This window comes from Pezoporus wallicus, unplaced genomic scaffold (genome assembly GCF_028554395.1).
Source record: "Pezoporus wallicus isolate ANWC-B61680 ecotype Strahan unplaced genomic scaffold, APGP_CSIRO_Pwel_v1 contig_1438, whole genome shotgun sequence".
NCBI lineage: Eukaryota > Metazoa > Chordata > Aves > Psittaciformes > Psittacidae > Pezoporus > Pezoporus wallicus.
The window spans coordinates 1,579,570-1,603,853 of record NW_026638681.1 but is presented as its reverse complement, the minus strand read 5'-3'; the positions used below and the strand labels follow the sequence as shown (position 1 = coordinate 1,603,853).

Genomic DNA, 24,284 nt, shown 5'->3' with positions numbered 1-24,284 from the left:
CTTTTACCCTGCTAGATGATGTTGCATCTCCTCTAAAGGAAGCCATAAGCAATTATTTCAAACAATAGCTAACACTGCTTCGAAATAGGATTGGCAGCAGTTTATCACTGTCTGTTTAAATACAAAAATATTGGATTGCCTGTCAAATCACAACACTGCATACAAAATTCATGCAATTTAAAATTAGAAAAATTTTAGGTAAAGATGACTTGTCCTTGTTCACCTGGCTACTACCTATATTCCAAAGCTGAAGAGACATAATCAAAAGATGTTTATGAAGACTATGTTGAAGACAATACAAGTTAAAGAAGCTCGCTAACAACCAGCTGCTGCTCTGAAGACAATAGACTGGACAACATTAAAAGAAACATCTGATAGTTACACTGTAATATCTTTCTTATAGTTCACTATAAACAATTACTTTTACAAGATATATTTAATTAATCTGGGCAAAAATGCATGGGAACTGAATAATATTTGCATGAGATAATTGTTTGCTCTATTTTACTCTTCTCCCTTCTATTAGTTTTACCTTCTAATATACTGCTAACATGCAAAACATTTGGACTATCCATTGGAAGCAATCCTGAAGGCAAAGGTATATCACCTGTTCCCTCTATCAGATATATGAATTCTCCAACCTGAAATGCAAGAACATAAAAATCCACAGAATTTAGAAAACAACTCATGCAGAAGATGAGGCAAGATATTAAAACTAAAACCAAAGATACCCTAGTAATACTTAAAATTTGATTTGTGAAATAATTTACATATTTAGGAGACCTACTATTTTAAAACTATGCTTAAATGAAAGAAAATTACAATTTCAAACCCTGCTATGATAATAAGGTACCTTTAACTGAGAATATTAAATGTGAAAAGTCAAGAAATTTCAATTAATTTAATCCTTTACAACTTCTCATATAATTTAATTGAATAAGTATACCCTGACCCATAAATACAGGAATAAAATGAATTCTATTTATGGGCTATAGGTATATATAACGTAAGCAAATTCATTCATGACTTACTTCACAGTTAAGAACTTTTTTTGAAAAATGTTTACAGTAATTTTGAGCCAGTAACATTTCTCTATAAACCAAAAAAGAGCAAAAGTCAAGACAGGAAGATGGTGCCCACATAAAAGTTGTAAATACTCCATCCCTGGCAATGTTCAAGGCCAGGATGGGCATAGCCTTGGTCAACATGGTCTAGGGTGGGTTAGAACTAGATGGTCTTAAGGTCCTTTCCAACCCTAACTGTTTTATGATTCTATGATTCTATGTACAAATTCTCCATAAAGAAGAAATAGAGTGAACAAATCTTATTTATTTCATTAAAATAATGGAAAAACTACAAAAGCTTGAATATAAATATAAACTTGACCTAGAACAAAGCAACACAGTAATTTTTCAAGGGGGAAATGATAGATTAATTAGCAGAGAAATAATGCTTTGAATCATAGATTTAAAAAAAAAGTATGGCGCAAGAAAAGACAGACACATTTAAAAAAAAAAAAAAAATTCACTTAAAGTACTCCAGATCTATAGATCTATCTGAACTAGGCAGGAGATTTGATGATATATTACTATTGTTTTGATAACTTTTTTTTTTCCTTTACCACAGACTTTTTTTGGACAACATCACCTTCTACTGATTGCAAGGTAGAACTGATATAACAACTGATATAATTTGCACAGAAGGTCATCTCTTTATTTCTGGAAACCACATTCTGTAAAACTCCGTCTTAAAAAATCATATTCTTTTATAAAGAATAATATATATTATCCTTTATTCCAGATATGAAGGAAATAATTTATGGAACTTAGTCCATCTTCTAACCAATGCAATGTTTTCCCTTTAATAGTGCTCAATAACATAAGGCTGATTTTTATTTTAACTTTATTCATAGTTCCAACACATTTATGTTAAGGTTGAAATCATTGCAGTTATGTTTCTGACACAGCAGAAGGAAAGCTATTCAATTTTGATGGCATTTTCTCCCCGTCCTTGATTCAGAAGTTCAGACAGTTCTTCCTTGGGAAGGATTAAAGAAACCTACAGCAAAAGTGAGTTCCCACACAGAAACTAATAGCCACTCCTGGGAACCAATTTAAACATGAATTATTCCTATTTGACACAGTTATTTGGCTCCATAAGGACTGCTAACAAGCTCACAGTATATACAAGTAATTTCATGAAGGTTCTGGTTGCTAGGATGCCATTTTACTATCAATTTCTTTTCCTGTCATTGCTGATATCAGTATGCTTATAGGTAGGAACGAACCCCATTTCCCTCTTTGCTTTGAAGAGCTCTTGCTTTTTGATCTCCATAGAATGAAAATCCTGTTTTCTTTCTGCTGAGTTTTTCCTAATGCTTCCTGATGGAATAGAATGGGTATTTCACTGTATGTTGAGAGTTTAGCTAGTATCCCCATGGTTTTAATGCTGTATATTTCAATTTTCTATAAGCTGCAAATAGAATATCATCAACATTTTGTAGGGTTTACTGATAATAAAAATAGTTAAGAAAACAGCTGTTAAGTACCATTAGCTATTTATCTAATCCCATTCCTAACCGATATTTCAGGAGAATATATAGCTACCAGGAATTTGCACCTCTCCACACAAGTCAGTAATTAAGAATAACATATAGTAAACTGTTCTCCTAATAAAACACTTAATTCTACATTAGACATTTAGCTGTGAAGGTCTGGACTGACATTCTCAAAGTATGACTTAGTAAATTATTATTATTGCAATCCTGAGATGTTCACATTTAAATTAGCTCTCAGAAACAAAGATACAGAGAAAAAGCAATCCAGTTATGTTAACCAGTATATAATTTCTTCTCTGAAAAGACCTATGCTAAAAATTTGAAGAATGTTTTTCTTAAAAAAAAAACAGAAATACTGAAACAAGTCCTTGGAAAATGCTATAAATAACTTGTGCTGTCATTTCAAACCTTAGAAAAGTTAACACCCAGATTATTTTGAAAGAATTTAAGCAACATCCTTAAGCAGGTCAACAAGCTTGAACCAGTGTATCTTGTTGCTTTTATTACAGATACATAGTTAATGCAATGACAGATAGGATTCCTAGTCAAACTGGGGATTTGAACCTCAGTACCTTCTTTGTTGGTTGTAATGAAGAAGCAGTCTTTGATTACTATTTTGGTCCATTTGTTCAAAAGGGTAGGAAGGTAAATAGGAAGAATTTACAGAAATGCTATATTTGGTTATTTATTTTTTTAGGTTATATATAGCACAAGTCCATACCTGAACGATATGTCTCATCGTTGTATGAAGCTATTTGATTTTCATTCAACATGGTAGTTACACTTATTTGTCAATTAGACAGTGGTATGATTGAAATATTGCAGCCATATACACAATATTTAAGAAAGCCAATTTCTTCCTGTGCCATTACTGTACAGCTCTAAAATCATGCCAGCTATCTTGCAGTTTCTCTTTTCCCTAAAAGATTTACCACATTGTCTTACAAAGGATACATTTATGTAGATGGGACTTTTTCTAACCTGAACTGCTACATATAGAAAATCTTGTACTTTCAGTAGCCTTTAAATGCTTCCTACCTATTTAGCTAGGATGGAAAGACCAGGTGTTCCAGCAATACTTACCATACAGGACATAACGGTGGCTTCTCTGAGGTATTAATGCTTCCTACTGTGATAAGGTGAACTTGTTCTTGGTTAAAAATTATGATTACTAGCTAGGTGTCTAAATTTAAATGTTTCTACATCACCAATGGAGGCAACACTGGGGCTGTCAGAAACGTTCTTTTCCCTTTCCACATGAAATATAACCATCCCATATCTCTGACCACATCTCTTAGATTTGCTTTCCTCCCATTAACATGTCTCTATTCACTAAACTATTTCTTTTTCTGGCTCTATACCCAATATAGCTTGAGTCTTTTCTTAGCCAGTGTATAGACTTCTGTGCTATGTACCTGTAACTCCCCTTAACAATCTCTTTTATTAATTATAGGATTTATTTTTTTTAATTATCTGTCTCTGTAAAGAAACTGTTGCATCCTTCTAATTACCCTTGTTTCTCTCTCTCTTCCCCCTATCCCTATCCTCATTGTATTATTTCCTGGGGTGACTAGAACTACACACAATATTCAAGATCTGTACAGCATAGCTCTTCAGAAAGGTATACTGAGATTTCACATTTTACTCTACTTCTTTCCTAATAATTTCTCTTTCTGAATGGTGCTGAGTGCTGGATTCTTTTTTTGTTGAACCATCCACAAAGTTCACTATCTTCTGACATGGGGACATTTACACAGCCTTTTTGTGGGTTATTCACTGGTCTCAATGAGGCATGAGCTCACTGTCTCACTATAGGTTTTGACAGACTATCTTCTCTCTCTCTGGTTACTTTTAAGAAACTTAAGTGAACTGCACACTCTTTAGACTTCCAGCCATATGGCTTGTTTTCAGCCAGTGGTTTCAAATACTGAACAGGGTCAGACAGACAGGCTTGGGCATTATTTCATTAGTCTCATTCTCCTTTAAAAGCAAGAATAAGTATAAGCTGGCCAAGCAGCATAGCCAAAGTCCTGGTTAAAAAATAAAAACAAACACTAAACACTAGCAGAAGTCTTTTGTACTGTTCTATAGTAATGAAACATATGGAAGCGGAGAACGTGCAGGGGGAAAGAATAAGTCATTTAGTTTCGGGTGTATTGTTACAAATCATGACAACATGTCAGAGAGAATGGCAGATGCATGTAACTGCACAGAGGGAAAGCTGAAACACAGAGGTAGCATATGAAAGTAAAAAGCAGAATATAAGCCTAGAGATCAACCACACATAAAAGAATATTAGAAAAACACAGGGTGTTGAAAAACATCGATGGATAGAGACAAAACACAACAGTGAGTTTAAAGGGCTGTGAGAAGATGGAATAAAGACAGATAAATAAGATTGGGACCGCTGAGATAAAGGATTACAGGAACATCAAAGAAGCTGGTGTACAAACTTTAAACTCTGAAAGTTGGTCAAAACCAGGTCTTGGTAATTTGATGAAATTAATTTTGATTAAATACATATGCAAAAACCAGGCTACATGAATCAAGAGAAATTGAAAGGTAATGGAGTCAGTATTGATGTACAATCTGTTCAAAAGTTTTTCCTTCATTAGCACAAGGACTGCATAGAATCTGGATTGGCAGTCAAATTAAAAAACAGACAGAGCAAGGAAAATAATTACTATTCTACTTTGACATCATATCCTAGATACAGTGAAAAAGATGGAGAGAAGTAAAGACTTTATCCTCTTCCTGCATATGTCTCATCCTAAAGCACTATTCTTGCTCCAACATAGAGACAAATTATTTAAATTATATATGTTTTTAACATGAGTTGCCTAGAAAAGCCACCAAAATAACATTCCTTGCAGTATTACTTTTATTTGTAATCATTTTACAATGAAAAGTAACTTGCAGCATTTCATTTAATTCTAATTATGTGAAGATAAAAGGGCAGTAAACTTTGGTTTAAATTTCTTAACTGAAGCATCCAATCTTATGTTAGTCTCTGACCAACCTCTTGAGCAACATTTTCCTCCATGAATTATAATAATATCATATATAGATCACACCTTTATAACTGCATATGCATTCAAATACATTCCTTAAAATATGTACATAACCAATTTGTATATTTACTTACCCTATTCACACACAGTTGGCAAACATAGCCCAATTCTTAACTGATAAGGCAATCACATGAAAACCACCTTCCATTCATACTTTCTGTTCTTACCAGTTCATTAGCCAGAATGACACTACAGTAACGTTTTTCCAGATTAAAGGGAAGGAAGTGAATATCTAAGCCTGCAGAACTTCTCCCTTCCAAGAACAGTTTTTCCACTGGACTGAAGAACTCATGCAGGAGGCTGTATTGGTCAGCTGTTAAAATAAGTTTAAATGGTTGTTTAGATGCAACAGCACAGGTTGTAAAATAATGTAGCTCCCTAAGGTTACATATAAGGATACTGTATACAGCCTCTTGTAGTAATCAGTATCTAAGGCACATTTGTAATTGGCAATCAGTATCTTCAGTTACACTTGTGCAGACGTGTTGCAGTATTGCATGCTGTATTATTTAAATACTTGATTTTGCTAACTACTCATGTTCTTATTCTGTGCTATGAAACAAGACCTAGGAAAATTGTTAGCACCATCAAAAGCTCTTTAAGGATCTACACCCTATATGACTATTGGTAAATGACTACTGCCAGAAAGAAGAGTACAGTTTACTACCATTTAAACAAACAGTTTTGCTATTAGTAGCAGTAACAATGTTATGTTATAGTCTGAAATCCTCTAGTATAGATAAAAGTACTGGCAAGCTTGCTTTCTTTGCATTGTTTTCACAAATTGAGAAAGTGCTTTCTTCATAGACATTAAGAATCTTGGGGTTGAATTTGGCAAAGTCTGACTACTTTCTCACTATGTGTTTTTCATCTGCTAAGCATATTTTGATAATATGGATTACCTTAGAACCAGACATTGATTCAAGCTTGGCTTGCAGACTTTAGAATAGATGTACAAGTGAAAGCAACAGAAATGGGTGAACACTATGTAAAAAAAAGTATGACAAACTCTAAATAGAACTGATTCACCCCTCAAAACCACCAAGAACCAAGCTGAAGAAAGGTGTAGCCACCACCCATCTTTTCTCTGCATAGTTCAATTTTTTTTCCAAACAATAAAAATACAAATTTCCCAATATTCATGCTTTAACCAACAGTTAAATTTGATATTAATTTGATGTTTCTAAAGCCTACATAAACAATGACACACACACACAAATACCAAGAGGACAGAAGTCCCATTTTCCATCAAATAGGGTAAGGCAGACCTAACAGCAACTAATTTTTTACTACCGAAGGCACTAACTCTCAAACTTGTCTCCGTTCAAGGTTTTCTCATTCAAAGTATGTAAAACTGTGGAGTAGACTGAATTAGTCTTGTGAGAGCCCTCTCTCCTCACTTTTTTTCTGGATTTTGTGAAACTAAAACAATTGCCCAAAAAGCAACATTTAATAAGTAGGGGGATTTGGGGGAGGTCTGGCTGGGTTTGGGTTTTTCTGGTTTGGTTTGGGGTTTTTTTTGTTTGTTTTGTTGTTTTTGGTTTGGGGTTCTTTTAATTATTTTTCCATTTTCTTCCTTTTTATTATGGCTGCTCAAAAATAAAAAAAAAGAAATAAAAAATTCCTCTAGTTTAAATAATACATGTTCTCTCAGGTCAGGGTTTACAACACATAAAGAAGACTCTTATTTAGGTTTCGCTTGCCATGGTATTGAGAGAATAAAGGGGAATTATTCTTAAAGCAGGAATGCACTTCTACAAGAAATGAAAGCATAATTTCATTTCCAAAGACCTGAGACGCCATAAAAAATGTCTGTAGTCTCAATCTGATTAAAGCCATAAAAACATTTGTAAGCTACTCACAAACTGGTACAATAGTTGTACCCCACTTTATTACTTGGGGTACATACATTTTATTTTTATGAACTTCATATTAGTTGGCTTTTAATCACATCTCAGAATACAATTTGAGCTAATCAATGTATATAGAAGGGCTAAATTATTTGGACTACAAATCTGCTTTCCATATCACCTCACAAACTAATATTTTCTAAGGGGACAAAATCAATTTCATAAGGCTATCCTAAAAATTTGCAACAGTCTCAGAAAATGCTGTAGCTCTACATTTGTATGTTTTAACAGAACTGTGGACTGATATTTCATAGGAAATAAGGCAAAGAAATGCCTGATCCCTAGAACAACCTTAGAAATTATTTAACTAAATTAAAGAAGATAAGTTCTCTATAAATAATAATTACTGAACATACTTTATATGTCAAAATCTTGTCTAGGTAGACAATCTAATTTCTACCATACTGACACAAGAGGTATTGTATACAGGTACTTACAGCAATTTAAGTTGATCTCTTCATTTGGATCTTCAGGCAGTGCACCATTTTTAAAATGTAATATGTTATTTTTAGAGCTAAAAGGAAAAAAAAAATGAAAGCAATATTCTAAAGCTGGATATTTCTATTATTAAGAGCTAGGTTTGTTCTCCTTTCTATGAATAAATACTTGAAAAGCAAATATTTCCAGGAAAAAAAAATCCACATTGTGGAATCATCTACCTACCAATAGTATTGAATAGTACCTCTGCCACTTAAGTTACTAGTCTTATTTACAGCAGAACCAGAACATGCTCCCTTCACTTAACCAGTATATCTCTGCAATATTCATATAAGCAAAATTCCATGTTAAAAAAAGTACAATTATATTCTGACAGTCAAAATTACTCCTTTTCAATAACACCTTTGCAGACCTCCATTCCAGTTCTTTTCTATCAATATCTTATGAAGATAGGAAAGAACTGTTCCCTGGTACATCATGAAGTGGCAAGGCCCTGCATTCTTCTGATGCTCTCAGTTGTCTTCCATTCAGTCTTTCCAGTTTTTAAAAAAAAAATCTATAGAAATAAATCTAAATATCTGCAAATCAAATTCAGTTCAGATACATTGTGCTCATACTAGGACTTATATTTTCAGACCTGTGGACATGTCTTGAGACTGCAGCTTCTTACAATATGAGAAACTAAACTCCTGTGAAGAGCTCCACTGATTTCAACAGAAGTCTGTGTTTCTGTGGGGGAAACATTACCAACTCTAAAAAAAGGTTCAGGCCTTAACTGCTTTAATTTTGTGAAATACAGGAAGTGTTGAAATGTTATCTCATTTCATTTTTTCCAATTAACACATTAATGCTTTTAATTCTGTTGGTTTTATTTATTGTTCAGTGCAGCAGCAGATTTCTGACCTCAGAGGGACTAGTATTTCACCATGTAAATTTGAATTTTTTTCCTGTGGGGGATATATTTTTTTAAAAATAACATAGTGTGATAGCAGGGAATTATTCCTCTTTCACTTGCAAATAAAGAGAATGTAGACTGTGGATCTTGGCTGGAAATGCACAAGAGGTTCACTGCTTTATAAAGTCCTATATTTAACCCTTCCTAGACAGTAAAGTCAATAGAGCTTTAAGAAAATATATTTTTATCATTAATATTTCATTTATATGTATTAAATGCAGAGACTTCAGGTACTGCATAGAATATTAATAATTATGAAGATTAAATTTTATAATCTGCAAATCAAACATTTGAAAAATTTTTATATAGTAGGATGTATCACTAGCTTTGAAAGATGTCTCCAAATTTCTATTTGGAATGTAAAACAGCGATGTTTTGATTTTTGTCCTACTATACCTCAACAGTAAAAAAATCCCTAATTAATTTAGAAAACTTTATCACTAAATACAACTTTTGAATTAAATTCCTATTCTTCAAGACACACTATTTCACTTCAAATCACACATATATTGATAAATTCTCTAAGGTACTTAAATAAACTCACTGTGAACCAGGGTTTCAAATATATACTACATACAAGTATACACTGGACAATCCAGTGTATTGATTTGTCAGCCTTCTCCCGCCTATTCATGAGTGTTTACAACTCACAAGGGATAGATAATTAATCTATATTTTTTTGTAAATATATAACAAAGCTTCCTGCGTGTTTTCCCTATTGATTTTTAAATAGCAATCTAATTTTGAAAATGCAGTCTTGAAAATAAGATGTAAGATCATATTTATTATTTGCTTGTTTGTTTATTTAGATTTATTTTTAAATTAGACAGCTACATTGTAATACTGAAAGAACACATCACAACACATCTTACTATAAAACTGGGGAGACTTTATATCAGCTAGCTTAACCAAGACAGCAATATGTTTAAGAAATTTAATAGGAAATACACTTCTTTTGTATTTAAGGTAAGACAGGCCATTTTTTTACAAATGAAATCAGTAAGGCTAAGTAAAACACGGATTTTACACTAATGTTAATAAAACTCAATGCAGAATGTTCAAGATCCACATTTAAACCATCAGAAACATCCCACTGGAATCCCACAATTCTGTATAACAAGTATTCCTGAACTACCACAAATCAATAGTGTAAAAATTAGTTAAGGTTTTTTGAGCCATGTTTTTTTTCTTAGAAGAAACAGAGCTCAATTATTAAAGAAAAAGCACAAGATGGTGGAATATTTGAATATTTCATGGCTAAAAATAGGGGGCTGCTGTTACCATTGTCTCTGCCTGGTGTAAATAATTTCTCTTACTTATAGTGCTGATCCAAACAGATGGAATGTGGCATCTTTAGAGTAGAAATTAATTACTTAAAAAAGTTCTTGCCTAAAATATTCCTTAGATTTTTTCTTTTTCTCAAGAATTATTATACGAGGGGAAAAAAAACAAAACCACATTTCAGACTCACTTTTTTACACATACTTTACAATATTTCTAGTCACAGAATACACATAATTTTCCATGATTTTCTGTACAATCACTAATTTTTCTCTTGGCTCAGAGTATCTGAGGAATTTATACCAAACAATAAGGCATTAGGGATGTAAAATCCCATGTCAATATGTAGTTCATGGTCTTTCTAGGAAGCATCAAATCTCATAAGAGAAGCTCTTCAAGCAAGTTCTAAAAATGTCTACTAAATTCTCCTCTTCACTTAGTTACTTTTGTTCACATAAAAGGTTCATTTGTACAAGGTCATAGCTCTGAAAAGAGGGGACTGAAAAACCCAGGAACAACAAAGCCCCTTCCACTGTACCTATTTTACATGAAAAATAGAGGAATTATCTATGTTTACTAACAGTGTAGTTAATCATTCACAATGAACTTAATGCAATCAAGGATTTGTCTGAGAAAACAGTTAATTACAGATTTGCTTTTCAAGTGTATTTGAAAAGAACAGGTACACTTCAGAAAACAACTTACAACAGAATATTTGCTTATTTTCATCCACTCAAAGCAAATTGTGCTCCTTACCATCTTATTTCCTTGATGCGACTTTATATGGTTTTCTATCCTTCACAAATATTTCCTACCGTTTTTAACAAGAGTTAAGACTGTGCACTTACATTTATGGAAAGAGAGTTTTGTTTAATTTACAACAAGCACAGAGCTCAAATCTGCTGAAAACTATACTGTGTAATGTATATAAAAAAAATACTGCGAGTTTCAGATCTAGACTCAGGTTTAATATTACCTACACATAAAAGTCATTCTCCCATAGCAGTAAAATTTGATGACCCAGCTTATAGCAAATAATTATTACATACAGCATTTGATAGCTATTGGGTCTCTCTTAAAATAAACAGTTAATCTTGCTAGGCTAATTAAAAAACACAGCCTTAAATAAATGGACTTGTAAAATTCTCAGAATATGTTACCCTGGGGATTCATTTTAATACCTATACTTAAAGGCTATTTTTCAGAAAGGAAAATGATCTCTGATGTATGCAAGTACAACTATGTATTCTGTACTTACAAATGAGTATTTCACATAAAGATATAAACATACAAATTTTATATAAAACATCATATATTTTAATGCTTTATCTTAGAATACCAAGTCATGACTGTGAAATCAGAGACTACAGCAGGTGGATTTGGCAGGTTAATAAATGGTTAGAACCATGGTGCCACAGTCATGGGCTTGGTTATTTAGAACATGGAACTCGATTTGGGAAGCTAGGTCTACTGGAGAAGCTGGTCTGACAGAGGGGAAGAGCTGCTTTTATAGGAGACTTGCCAGGCTAGTCAATAAACATAGATACTCTGTTTAACATAACTCTTTCCTTGACACATGAAACCGCTTAGAACAAAAGTATAAGAACAATAGTCAGAAAAATTAAAAGTATTTGGAATGCTAGGGTATTATCTCTGTTTAAAAAAATAAGATATATACAATATTCTGCAAAGCTAGCTTTGAAATTTATTAATTTTTCCTTTTTTTGTTATAAAGTTTTCCTTGATGTAAAAATATTTATCCACATTCACAGCTTTTTTTGCAAATCAGTCTCTGCAATCATAAGCCATTTTTATGACTCATGAACACTGTAATGCACACTCTAAACGGCTTGGTTGTGGTCTTAGAATAGGATTATTAGTGAATCATTGGCATACCTTTACACTTGTTAGTTCTGCAGAAGGAAATCTATGAAGGAAAGTTAGCTATTAAATGTAACCTTGAACTTTACTGTCATTCAATACTTTTTTAATGGACATAATTCAAAATACCAACATGCTTGAAAACTGCTTATAGATAGTTTTACATCAGAATTCCTGGGCCATGTGGTGTGCACTTCTCCACCTGGTTCTCCTCCCACAGCGAGCAGACCATACTGGTACACAGATGTAGACCAAGGGTAATAACTGAAGCGCCAAGGGCTTGGAAAAGCATAGAAAAGTTCATACCTTGAAAAAATCCAGGCACTTTTATCACAGTATACTTAAAAGAAAAACTGTCAGCTGGATGAAAGAAAAAAATCTATCCTTCTCACCAAACATCATTCAGTTCCCCATGTTCAAAAAGGTCTTGCCTGCAACAACTGAATGACACCCTGCCTCAGACATGGGTCACTGTTAGGTGGTTTTTTGGCTTATACAGCACTGTGTCCCAGTAAGGATATAGTTCATATGGGCCCTAGCTTCAGATTGGTATGCCTTTCCAGTCACAGTAGGATCAGCCCATGCCACAGTGACTGAACGACTGGTCTCCTTTTTGGTGTGAATAACACCATTTTGGGCACCTGTGATACTGCCAGAGGGGAAAGGTGGTAGGTAAAAGGACTGCCTGCCAGGTAAAGCTTGCTACAGTGTTTAAAGCAGTGCATCTAACACATCTGGAGGACACAGAAGGAACTGTGAGACCAAGAACCCCACATGGACCTGCAGAGATTATTAAGTTCAAAGCATGTAGACACAAAGAAAAGGGCTTAGAATTAATATTTTCAGTCTATGACTGAAAAAATTGAGCTATTAAACTGTCAATTATTAAAATAATAGTGCAATTCCTAACACCCATCAAGTTCCAAACACTGTTTTAGATATTTATGGTTACTCTTTCTCTATGCTGGGCCACTTCTAGAGAGTGCCACAAATTTTATTTCTTAAACCTTTTTGATTCTCTTTTTCTCCTTTAAATTTGACTATCAGTGATTCTGATTTACATCTCACCTCTTTAAAGCCTGCCAAGATTTCTGCTTGTTCATCTAAGCTTACTGGTATTTATCTCACTGTCTAACAACTGAAGACTGAACTACCTTCTTTCAGACGTTAAGTCAAGCATGGATTTTTCTCTATATGCCTCCTTGATTCTCATTCCAGTTGCTCTCTCTTTTTCATTCTTTGGCACTTTATTATCTGTACTACACTTAGTTTGAACTCTCCTTCTCCTTCCACATTTCATATGTTAGAAAATCTCTCCATGGTCAGCTAGCAGTAATGTCTAGACATAAAATTATTTTAACATATCAATATATCTGCAGTAATAACCTCTTACCCTATTCTTGCATCTCCAGGAGCCTACTGAACCTGTAATATCTTACACTTCAGCACAATTAGAATTCTATACACTGCATATTTATAATTAAAAACTTGACCTTACTCTTGCACCTTCAAATATCTCTACCTTCTTCATGCCAAGAATCGGAACTAATCCTGTTGCACTGAACTGGAACTGGTTTTCAGTTTCAGTCACCTAAGTCACCACAGTTGCCCCTATCCCAATATCTTTATCTTTTCTCTACAGTTATCTGTAATGTGTTATTAAAATGTTACACAATTCATTATATTATAATTAGCAATTGCCATTTAGAGCTTACCTGAAAATTTGCTCTTGCTTTGCTTGCTTCACTCGATATACCTCCTCTGGCTGCATTAAGTAACTTGTGGATTCCAGCAAAGTGACCCTGGGGTATGGTTAGTACACATTTTTTAACTTGCAGAATGAAGACAACATTAAGTTTATTCTTTTAAATGAAGGCTTGGTAAATAAGCTTATTATTTTCAATTAGAGATACATTAAAAGTACTGAAAAAAAAAATTAACAGCTTTTTTAAAAAAAATTTATTAATGTTTTCATTCTTCCTTATTTAATAACTTAGAACATTTTGCACAATTTAGGCCAAGGAGTTAATCCATGTCATAGAACTGATTTAAGACAACCTTGTTGACCACCTCAAGAACTTAAAAAAAAAAGACAGATGCTAAATAAACTCATAAGATTCACACATACAAGGCTTATGCCAGGGCACATGACTGGAGCAGGGAAAACAATCCTGTCACAGGTGTCTGTATCAAACCCACTCCATAGGGGCAAAAGAAATTTAATTTGCAGCTTATGCAACACATATGTTACTCAGATCAGTAAAATAAGCTAAAAATATTACTGGAAATGGCTCTTGTAAATAAATCAATTACATGAACCAATCCTTAACTCTATAGACTAAAGAAAAAAATATGGAGTCAGATCACATACACAGGGGCACAGCTCTCTATCTCTTTTATATTAAGTGAAGCAATACTTATAACTCTGCAGTTGTCACATCTATGACGAATATAAATGAAAATTTAGATTAACTGATAGTGCTGTAAGCCCCAAGGCAAAACCATGTTTTTTACTTTCGCATGCTTAATAATTTAAAACAGCAGGATAAAGCAGATTGGGGAAAAATAACCAACTATTAATTAACATGGTTGGTTTCTCTTTGGAATTCTGCTGGACTTCAGCCAAACACAAAAATACAAGCAAAGTTCATGAACTCCAATTGATTAAAGCTCTAGCTTTATTGCTTACACTGAGATGAATTTCAATTAAAGCTTATTTATCTTTTTTGTTCATGACAATAGCTTCCACTTCATAGTGCTTGTAACAATTTTGGTAATATAAATCCCTATAATTTAACCTTAAGGTTTTGCATTTTTAAGAAGAAGAAGAAAATTATGGAAAAGATTTGATAAAACAGAATGATCATTAAAGATCTGAATTTACAGCGTCACCTACCTGAATATGCCATCAGTACTGAAGGGGTTGGTAACATTTAGGGTAACTTTCTTCAGCTCATAACATGGGGATTTGCATTTCAATATATCCTAAAAGAGAATAAAAAATTTTATCAATATGAAAAAGTTACAAACCTACATTCATGAATAATACATACACAGGAAAACATTACAAAGAATAGAACCATGTGTTTGACTACAGGGGACTACAAAATTAACACAATTTAAGTGCTAGGCTTTGTTGCCAGCAAAGAACAGTTGAAGCCTATTTCTTCTTAAACATGCATTAAACTTCACCACATTTTAAATACTCTTCCAAATGATAGCACAAGGCCCAGAATTGAGCTATCATCCTTTTTCTTTCTTATCATTACATTCTCTCTGTTTTTTTCTCTTGCCCCAATCCTTCTTTCTAACATCAGTGTCTTTTGCTTTGGGATAAAGTCATGTGAAAAAAAAAAAGAAATCAAAAAGAGAGAGATAATTGTATAAACACCATCTAAGTTCAGAAGAGGATCTATCCACACCTTCTCAAGAAATGTTTGATAACAAATGCTGAAACACATGCCTATCTCTGCTCTTACTATTTCTGGGATACATCTTAAATCTACAGAATGCCTAAGGTCACAAATAAACCTAGCAACATCTAACAAAATTTTGCTGACCATCTACATCTGACAGCAGAAATGACTAGGTTGAAGCATATCACCACCTTCACAATGGAATTTCCGCAAGCATTCATATTCCAAAAGGGTGCGGATCTATTTTCAGAGCAATCGGAACAAAATTTTAAAATTTATTCAGGATCTAAGTGTGATTTATATCCTTAGGAATCTTAGGTATTCCTCTAGGCTTTTCTACACATGTACACAGGCTAATATTGGAAACCTGAAAATTCATAGGTTTCAGCTTGGTTCACTTTTGTTTGATATAAGGTACATAAGAACAATATTTTTGTGGCAGTGTTAAGCATACACACATAAACTTACAGCAGGCTCAATATGGTTGACTTCAGACTTCAGAGAGAATGTCAGCGTGGCACCATCTATTCCACCCACATTCTTTGAGACCAGAAGCAACATTGCTTCAGCAGGGTGTAGAAAGCGACTAGTGAATTCCACATTTATAGCTGCTTGTCTCCTACCAAAATAATGACAATAATAATAGTTTAAATAGTTTGCACCGCATTTTGACTCAGAAATTACTCAGAAATATCAATTCAGAAGCACTTTTTTGACTCTTTGTAAGAGAAAGGGGCTAGAAAATAAGTGATTTGTTTCTTCTGGAAACAATCTCCTACCTAAAAAGACCTGAAAACATTTTAGTAAAAGAACTATATAGATAGAAAAAGAAAAATTTTGAGTCCTTATTGCTTTTTATGACCTCAACATGTAGCTTAATTTTTCTTCCCACATGCACCAGCACAGGAAGTTCTCTTTCCTTATAGTATTACCCTAAGTTAACAATTGATTTATTTACTTTATTCTCCTGCTTGAACAGATTTTTGTAAGTTAAACAGCCAGGTATCCTGTTACAGAATCACAGAATAGTTAGGGTTGGAAAGGACCTTAAGATCATCTAGTTCCAACCCCCCTGCCATGGGCAGGGAAAATCAGGGAAAAAATCCTCAAAAAGGATATAGCAGAACTCAGAAAAGCTCACCCAACTGCAGAAAGGATGACTGTAGGCAATAGAATTAATCCAGTATGATTTCTAGGCTCAACCTGTAGGATAAAGGAGTATGATACTGGGCAAAGTTCTTCCTAAGGCCAAACGTCTCAGGATGTCAGTTCTGAGAATCAGTTATGGAGTTCCAATGCTGGAAGCTCTTACAGCATTCACGTTCCTCTTGCAGAGGCCCGAGACATCAATTTTGACAGTGAAGAGTTACTAAGCCCCCCAGAGTCTGAGGCTACTAAGTCACCCTGCCATTCAAAACATCGCGGAAAATGCATCCTGGGACTGCAGGCTCCCAGACAAGTATAGTGCCTGAGACATCCACTTTGAAAACCACTTTAAGGATCAAGTTTTAAGGAGTCTGCTCTTGTCACAAGTATGAGAATGACAGGGAAATAGAGTGTATGGAGCATTCTTCCTGATCTTTGCCCTCTGGCTTATGCAACAGCAGAGAAATCTGATTTGAACTGTCAACTGTTGCCTTCTGTGGCAAAGCCAACACCAGGGAAAACACAAAGTTGCTTAGTTGTTTGGTTTTTTTTTCATCTGTGCTGTAGACAATGTAAAGTGAGAAAAATTTGGCTCATGGAATTGTTCTATAATCTTGCTCATTCTCATATTATTATAACTAGCTACATCCACACCCACTTCATCTGATACACTGTAGGTGCCAAAGATTCTTAATTTCTTTATCAGCTCAGCATGTGCCACCTTTCAAAAACACAAGCAACCAAATTCTATTTGTTGTTCTCCAGTGTAGGGAAAAAAAAAAAAAAAAGATGAAAAGGTGTTAGGAGGGATCCGAAATCACTAGATAAGACAATCCAAAGTAGTTCTACATTGCAGGCTACTATGTGCAACCCAACCATCCTTCCATTGCTTCTGATAACTAGTGTTTGGCAGAAGCATTTTTCTGAGAAAGCACCCCATATTATCTGAGGCATAAGGCTGGATTAAATTACTTTCTGAGGTCATTTTCTGCACTATTTTAAATGTCCTGTGATTTGCAAAACCCCAACAGTTAAAGAATTTGTCATTCAGATACAGGTTTTTTCCCCTCTAGAGAAAATCTTTTTTGCTAGTTCCAGGTTGAATTTGTACAACTCAGCTTCAAGCTCTTGTTCTTATAAAAAGTTTTGCTGTATATTGTTTGCAGTTAAACAGGTCCCTTTCCCAGAAAGGCACTTTTAAATACTGATCAAGTAATTTTCCTCACTTCTCTTGTTAAGATACCCAGACTGAGTAACTTATATGCATGTCTACACATAAGACAGCTTAGACACCTTTATGCTATTACTGTTGTGAACTGCAAGTTGATAACATAGTGCAGTGTCCTGCAGAGTGGGAATCTCAGATGAAAGATTAATTACATCATATGCAAGGTATGACACTCAGCTACACTGAGAATGCTCTGATGCATCCCGAAAGCCAGAGCAGAATGACAGTATAGTCTCTGGAAGATTTTCCTGATGTTCAGCTGCTTAGGATTAAAGCCAGTTTCATCTTGACCAATTGATATAAAATATTCATTCTTGACAGATATGGAGCATAGGTGGCAAGGTTTTGGTAGCAAGTGGCTGTAGAGGCAGCCTCTGTGAGAAGAGATGGGGAGCTGCCCTGTGCAGGACACAAATGGTTCTGGCTGGTGCCATAATGGATCCAGAAGAGCCCATCAGCCAAGCTGGTAGCATCTCTGTGAAAGCGTATTTAAGGGCAAAAACATCAGAAGGGCAGAGGAGTGAGGAAAAACAGTAAGAACCAGCAGTGGGAGCATCAAGGTCAGAAAAGTAGAGGGAGAGTCCTCCAGCTGCCAGAGCAGATAATTCCCTGTAACGTGGAGAGGACTACACTGGAGCAGACACCCATGCTGCAATCCATGGAGGGCCCCATGCCAGAGCAGTTAAACATTTCCTGAAGTAACTGTGATCCATGGATACTCATGCTAGAGCAAATTTTTTCCTGAAACACTACAGCCCATGGCAGGACTCACAGAGCAGGAGAAAAGCGTGAGGAGGAAGGAGAAGCAGAGAGGAACTGTTACAAAGTGGCTGAAGCCCTTTGCTCATCCTTATACCCTGTGCCATTCAGGATGGCAAGGGGAGAAGGTAGAGGACTCAGGAATGAAAGAGTGAAGTCCAGTTTGGGCGAAAAGGGTGGGGAATACATGAGGTGATGTCTTAATTTTTATCTTTGTTTCCTACTACAAAAGTCCATTTTAACTGAAATTTAAAACAATTTCACCTAAGTCGAGCCTGGTTTTCCCGTGATGGTCACTGGTGAGCAGTGTCCCCAACTTTCTCAACTCAAAAACCTTTTTAGCATTTTTTTATCTCCCATTCTGTGGAGGAGACAGAGTAAGAGAGTGTCTAGATAAGCGTCTGGTAGCTGCCACATTTAACCCACCACAGCCATTTATGAGCTTCTCCAGCTAGTATTGGACCACGGAATGCATTGTCATGCTTCTTTGAAAATACAGATAGAAATATACTACATATTTCTATCACTTTGTTACCGTTACTTTAAAATATTTTATGCTGCACACTGCTTCCTAATTATTTAAGTAACTCCTCTTCATTACCCTTTGCCTTTCTTCTCAATTTTTTCCCTGATCTGTTTAGCTTATCAGTTTCTTGCAATTCGTATCTCCCAGAGAGTAAATGCAGCTTTTTCAGAATGGGCCTTCATCTGCAGAATCATCCAGGCCAAACATGCTCACACAGCAGGTCCAACAGGATTAGTCAGTCACGCTTACTCCTCATAAGTGATTACAATGACCCACAGTCATCTCAAATCCAATTATAGTTACTTCTAAATATAGGAATTTGGCAGATAATTACAGACACATCTCTATGCATAACGTCTTTCTAAAAGTCTTCCAGCTCTCCAACCAGAAGACTGACAAGTTTCAGTTTCTTTAGCCTCCCTAACAAGACTATAGTTCTTTTCAGCTGTAATTGCCTGAACACTCATGAGTAAAGGTTCTCTGAACTGCTAATATTTGCCTTGACCTTTTACCCTGACACTTTGGTAAAGCAAGCATTACAAATTGACTGAAGCTCTACAGCAGGCCTTCAGTAGGCAATAGCTGCTATTTTTAACTGCTTTGTCTTTATTAGTTTATCTAAAGGACCTGTCATTTCAGAGATAAAAAGGCTGGCTAGAATCAAGCTAGCTTGCAGTGAAGGACAAACTAGTGGTGAAGGCATATCCATATTTAAACATAATATTCATAAATTCATAAGGAACAGTTTCAATTCAGGGGAATAAGAATGTAGGGTTACCTACCTTATATGTTTTCTGAACCATTACAGATACTCGGAAAGTTTCAACATATACCTCCAGCTTTCAATGTAGAAATGTTCTCTGATACAGCAAGTAGGTTTTCCTACATTTTAGCGATTTTAGCGATTTTTAACACATTAATTAATCTGCCTTCAATCCCATATTTATGGATTATTTACTTCAAAAACTAGAACAAAGAACTTTAATGTGAAGGGCTTATTTCTAACTATCTTATTCCTAAACAGATCATAGTCATTATCATAAAAAAAAAAAAACAACTCTGATAGGCTTTACTAATACACTCCCATCAAATGTCTTACTGAATATACTGAAAATTCTCCCTTGCTTTTTATTTAGGCCACATATATTTTTTTTTCAAGAAGTCTGTTACAAGCCTACCTGCTATCTCTGAGTTTCTCTGAAAGCATTCTTTCCAAAGAAAGCAGAACATTCTCTCCTACAAATCCTCTACCATTTTGCACTAATAGCAATAAGCCTACACATAATCAGTTACAACTGTGTTAGTTTATTACTCACATTACTATCATTTCCAAACCCACCTGTGAGATTATGAAATAATATAAAACACCTACAAGACTCCCACCCCCACACTGGAATTCTCAAACACATCCATCAGAATATTAAGAAAGCTATTAAGTACAAAGAACCTATTTTTCGCTTAGTGACCAAGACTACAAGTAAGGTTATTTGATGATCTTAAAGGTCTCTTCCAACCTAGCTGACTCTGTGACTCTGATTATGATAAACTCTGCATAAGTCACCAGCAGATGACTGGCATTTCCACAAGCTTTTATTTCTATTGCATTTTTTCACATGTTTGTTGCTATATATTATGCCAAGTAGCTCAGTGACAACGTTTTTCACATTTACTTGTGTCTTGGTTTATCGGGGTGTTTTTAAAGGTGAAGTGAAAAACAACAATGGTTGCTTACAACCTTTCAGAGAAACATGATATTTACAAGGATTACATTTTTATGTTAATTTTCATTTGAAGTATTTGCAGCAGAAATGGAAATCAAATCAATATAACATTACTTGTTTTCCCTTTTGCATGTCATTTGAAATATTAATCATCCTTAAAGTGCACTATATTTATGTTGTGTATTCTGGAATTTGACAATATATATTTGATTTTTTTCTTCTTCACAGGATATTTTCATACAAATGTTGACATGTGTTTTCCTTTCCTAGACAATCTCTAATCCATTTTATCTGCAAAGGAGTACCTTAAATAGACTTGCAGCCTAAACTTAAAAACTCTTAACTGACAGACAGAGTAACTGCTAATCTTGTCCTCTCTGGTTAAATGGGGATTACTGAACTTCCTGTATGCAGTCATAAAGACATAAAGCACAAAGAAAGAGAAAAGCATAATTAGTGAACAAAAAGAAAAAGATGGCAATATACCATGAGTATTTATGATACCAAAAATGTTAACAACCTAGTGTTTTGCCAAAATTAAATCTCTCCAAAATTGCTTTCAGAAATGCAAGAGTTTCCAACTCTGTGGGGAGAAAGGATGGAGGCAAAAAGCAGCAGTCTAGCAAGATTATAAAACCTATGTCATGGGCTCTTAAATTCCTAGCCATTAAGAAAAAAAACTGAAATCTTAGAAGAAAGAAGTTTTACCTGCTCATGCTTCCATAATGCATTAATGTAAAAAACTGTGAATCAAGTTCAGAGCAGATAACTCAGCTTTAATTGGGCAACAAAAGAATAGCTGATTCAAACTGAAAATTAAAGCTCTCAATACACATTGCAACAAAAATATGTTTTGGACACAGATTACTCCTCTAATGATCTGAAAGTTTGTATTCTGCTCTTAAAGCCATCTATTGAGCTAAAATGCAAATGTCCCACTGAAAAAATACTCTGGACTTGTTCTGGGTTTAGGAAAAAAGCCTGATCTTTATATTGACTAATTTTGCCATTTGTAGTTGAACACATTTCTAGTGTTCCACCAGTATTAAATTAGTAGTTTATATTTCCATAATGCTAGACTTGTTAATGACAAAAAAAGCCCAAAACATTACTTACTTAGGGGCAATGGTGACAGTGTTCCCTTTAGGTAATGAGAAATCATTGGCATCTCTTCCAACAAGAATAGCGTTGTACACCAAAGTTTTACGGCTTGGGTTTTTCAGACGCACCTATCACAACAACAACATCAGCCTATTTTTACTCAATTTTTCAAGTATAAAAGGTGTATTCTGCAGCTAAGTTCCAAAATACAGACTAAGGATTTCACAAAATAAGAAAGTACTTCAAATATTTAGGTAGATAATTTTTCTTCTAAAGAAGCATGGGCTTCCCACAGACTATCCAACCTCAGTTTTTCTGGGTACTCTTTTTGCAGTATACACTACACTCCTATGCCTGTTAATCTTTATTCCTCTCTGTCTTTTACCTCAGATTTGTTAGATTTGTAGATTTTTATTGTGTTTACAAGCAAAGGTAAAAAACAGCAACAGAATTCAGTATCCCAAGCCTGAGGAGGTTAAAAAAGAAGATGCATACTTCCATCTTCTACATTTAGTAGTCAAATGACATGAAATCCATTGATTCATTGTTGCAGTATATACATAATATAAACACAGATATACATACAATGCTTTGGCCTTGTACTGCTACGAATCTAAATTCAGTGGTATTAGTACCTGTTTAATAACTGTTGCATGGAGAGCACCTGTAAATTCTATAGTGTTCTTGGGTAAGTAGTGAGGGAGACTTTCATATAGGTAGACACATAGAATAAGCATCATGACTGGGTTTGGATCACAGATGTCACTGGCCTAATATTGGAAAGAAAAAAGGAAAAATAACCAGACATACTGTTTAAATTTTACCTGTACAGTTTAGAGATATGAAGGTGAAACCCAAAAAGTTATGGTAATTCTTATTACACAAATATTTTCCATCTAACTTTTAATAACTGAATTAGGCACATAGCTAAGATGAATATGAATCTTGGCAGTGCACAAAAAAAGCTCATTCTTGAAGACCACTAACATGCTCTGGTAATAAACCTAGGATAAAAATTAAAACCACATTTTTTTTCCCCACAGTTCAGCAGAAACAGAGGTTCCTTTTACAAAAATGAAGCATAACGAAAAAGCAAGTAAAATTCACTGACTGGAAAAACATTTGTATTTATTATCTTTTAAAAAAAAAAACAACACCACTTTTAAAATCTTTTGGTTTACTCTGCAAAATACCATCCCAAGTACATCTTTGTATATTTTTGCAACTGTTTATGAAGACATTATCACTATCCAACTAACAATTATATAGTTATTTTTATTGACATAACAAATTGCTTTACAAAAGTTATCAAGTATTACTGCATCTTAAATATTTGCTTTACAGAAACAAATATAAATGGCAACTGTGAAACTTGTCAAAGCCTTATTACTCAGCAATTCTGGTAAGTCATTGAAAAGAGAGAGGTAGAAACTTTTCCATCAAATACATGAACTTTTCAGAAAACTAATCAAACAGTAAAGGAACTTAATGATGTGAGTGGTTTCCCAAAAACACAGGCAGGAAAGATCTATCTACAGATTTAAATAAACAAGATGCTGTACTTCCTAAATCAAAAATTAAAGTATGTTTTTAAAACTTATTGATTAGCAACTTTATAATATATAATAAAGAGTATTATAATGAAGTTGTTTATAATACTAAATAAAATTTACAACTGCAGTTAATTTCTCTCCTGAATTAAATATGAAGTCATACTGAAAAATACACACACTTGGGAGCAGATTTAAGCAGCAAACCACTTCATTAAACTGCCACATGTCATCCCATTAAAAGGTGCTTTTTTTCATTGAAGACATTTTATTTGGATCCCTTACATAACTAAGAGTCATTCACTACAGCAGTATTTTGAAAAAGACCCTCCTTTGCCTAATGCCTAGAAAGTGATTACCATTCTAAATCCCCTCACCTTACATGGAAATTTTTGCCTAGCTCTCAAGCGAAAAAAACACCCAGATCTATTGGGTTGTTGCTGATTGTCACTGTCACCCTCTCTAAGCAGCTTGGATGAGTTGTACATAACTACAGTCAATCTCATACCACCACTCTAGAATAAAGCTTCCTTCTGAATGGTTTCATCATATCATGATTTTGCAGCTACAAACCATTCAAAGAGCAGATTGAGCACATTCTTTTTAATTTTAATATTGACCTGTACATTTTTAGAAGCATTGCATATATATAAAGTCAATGTCTTTCAGATCTCCAGGGTCATTTAAGACAGCAAGAAAATAGGTACGAGACACTTTTAAATCCCAAGACTTTCTCTTATGAAA

The 24,284-nt window shown here is 34.4% G+C and overlaps 1 protein-coding gene across 1 annotated transcript in view; it reads right to left on the bottom strand.

The window, feature by feature from the left end:
* CFAP47 (cilia and flagella associated protein 47) overlaps nucleotides 1-24,284 on the bottom strand; it is a 291,654-nt gene that overhangs the window by 158,881 nt on the left and 108,489 nt on the right. The window contains exons 38-45 of the mRNA XM_057411837.1: nucleotides 22,626-22,760; nucleotides 22,006-22,118; nucleotides 15,978-16,128; nucleotides 14,990-15,078; nucleotides 13,809-13,895; nucleotides 7,976-8,052; nucleotides 5,796-5,941; nucleotides 533-641 (exon numbers count right to left, since the gene is read on the bottom strand). Coding sequence (XP_057267820.1) covers nucleotides 533-641; nucleotides 5,796-5,941; nucleotides 7,976-8,052; nucleotides 13,809-13,895; nucleotides 14,990-15,078; nucleotides 15,978-16,128; nucleotides 22,006-22,118; nucleotides 22,626-22,760 — 907 coding nt within the window. The remainder of the gene's footprint in view (nucleotides 1-532; nucleotides 642-5,795; nucleotides 5,942-7,975; nucleotides 8,053-13,808; nucleotides 13,896-14,989; nucleotides 15,079-15,977; nucleotides 16,129-22,005; nucleotides 22,119-22,625; nucleotides 22,761-24,284) is intronic.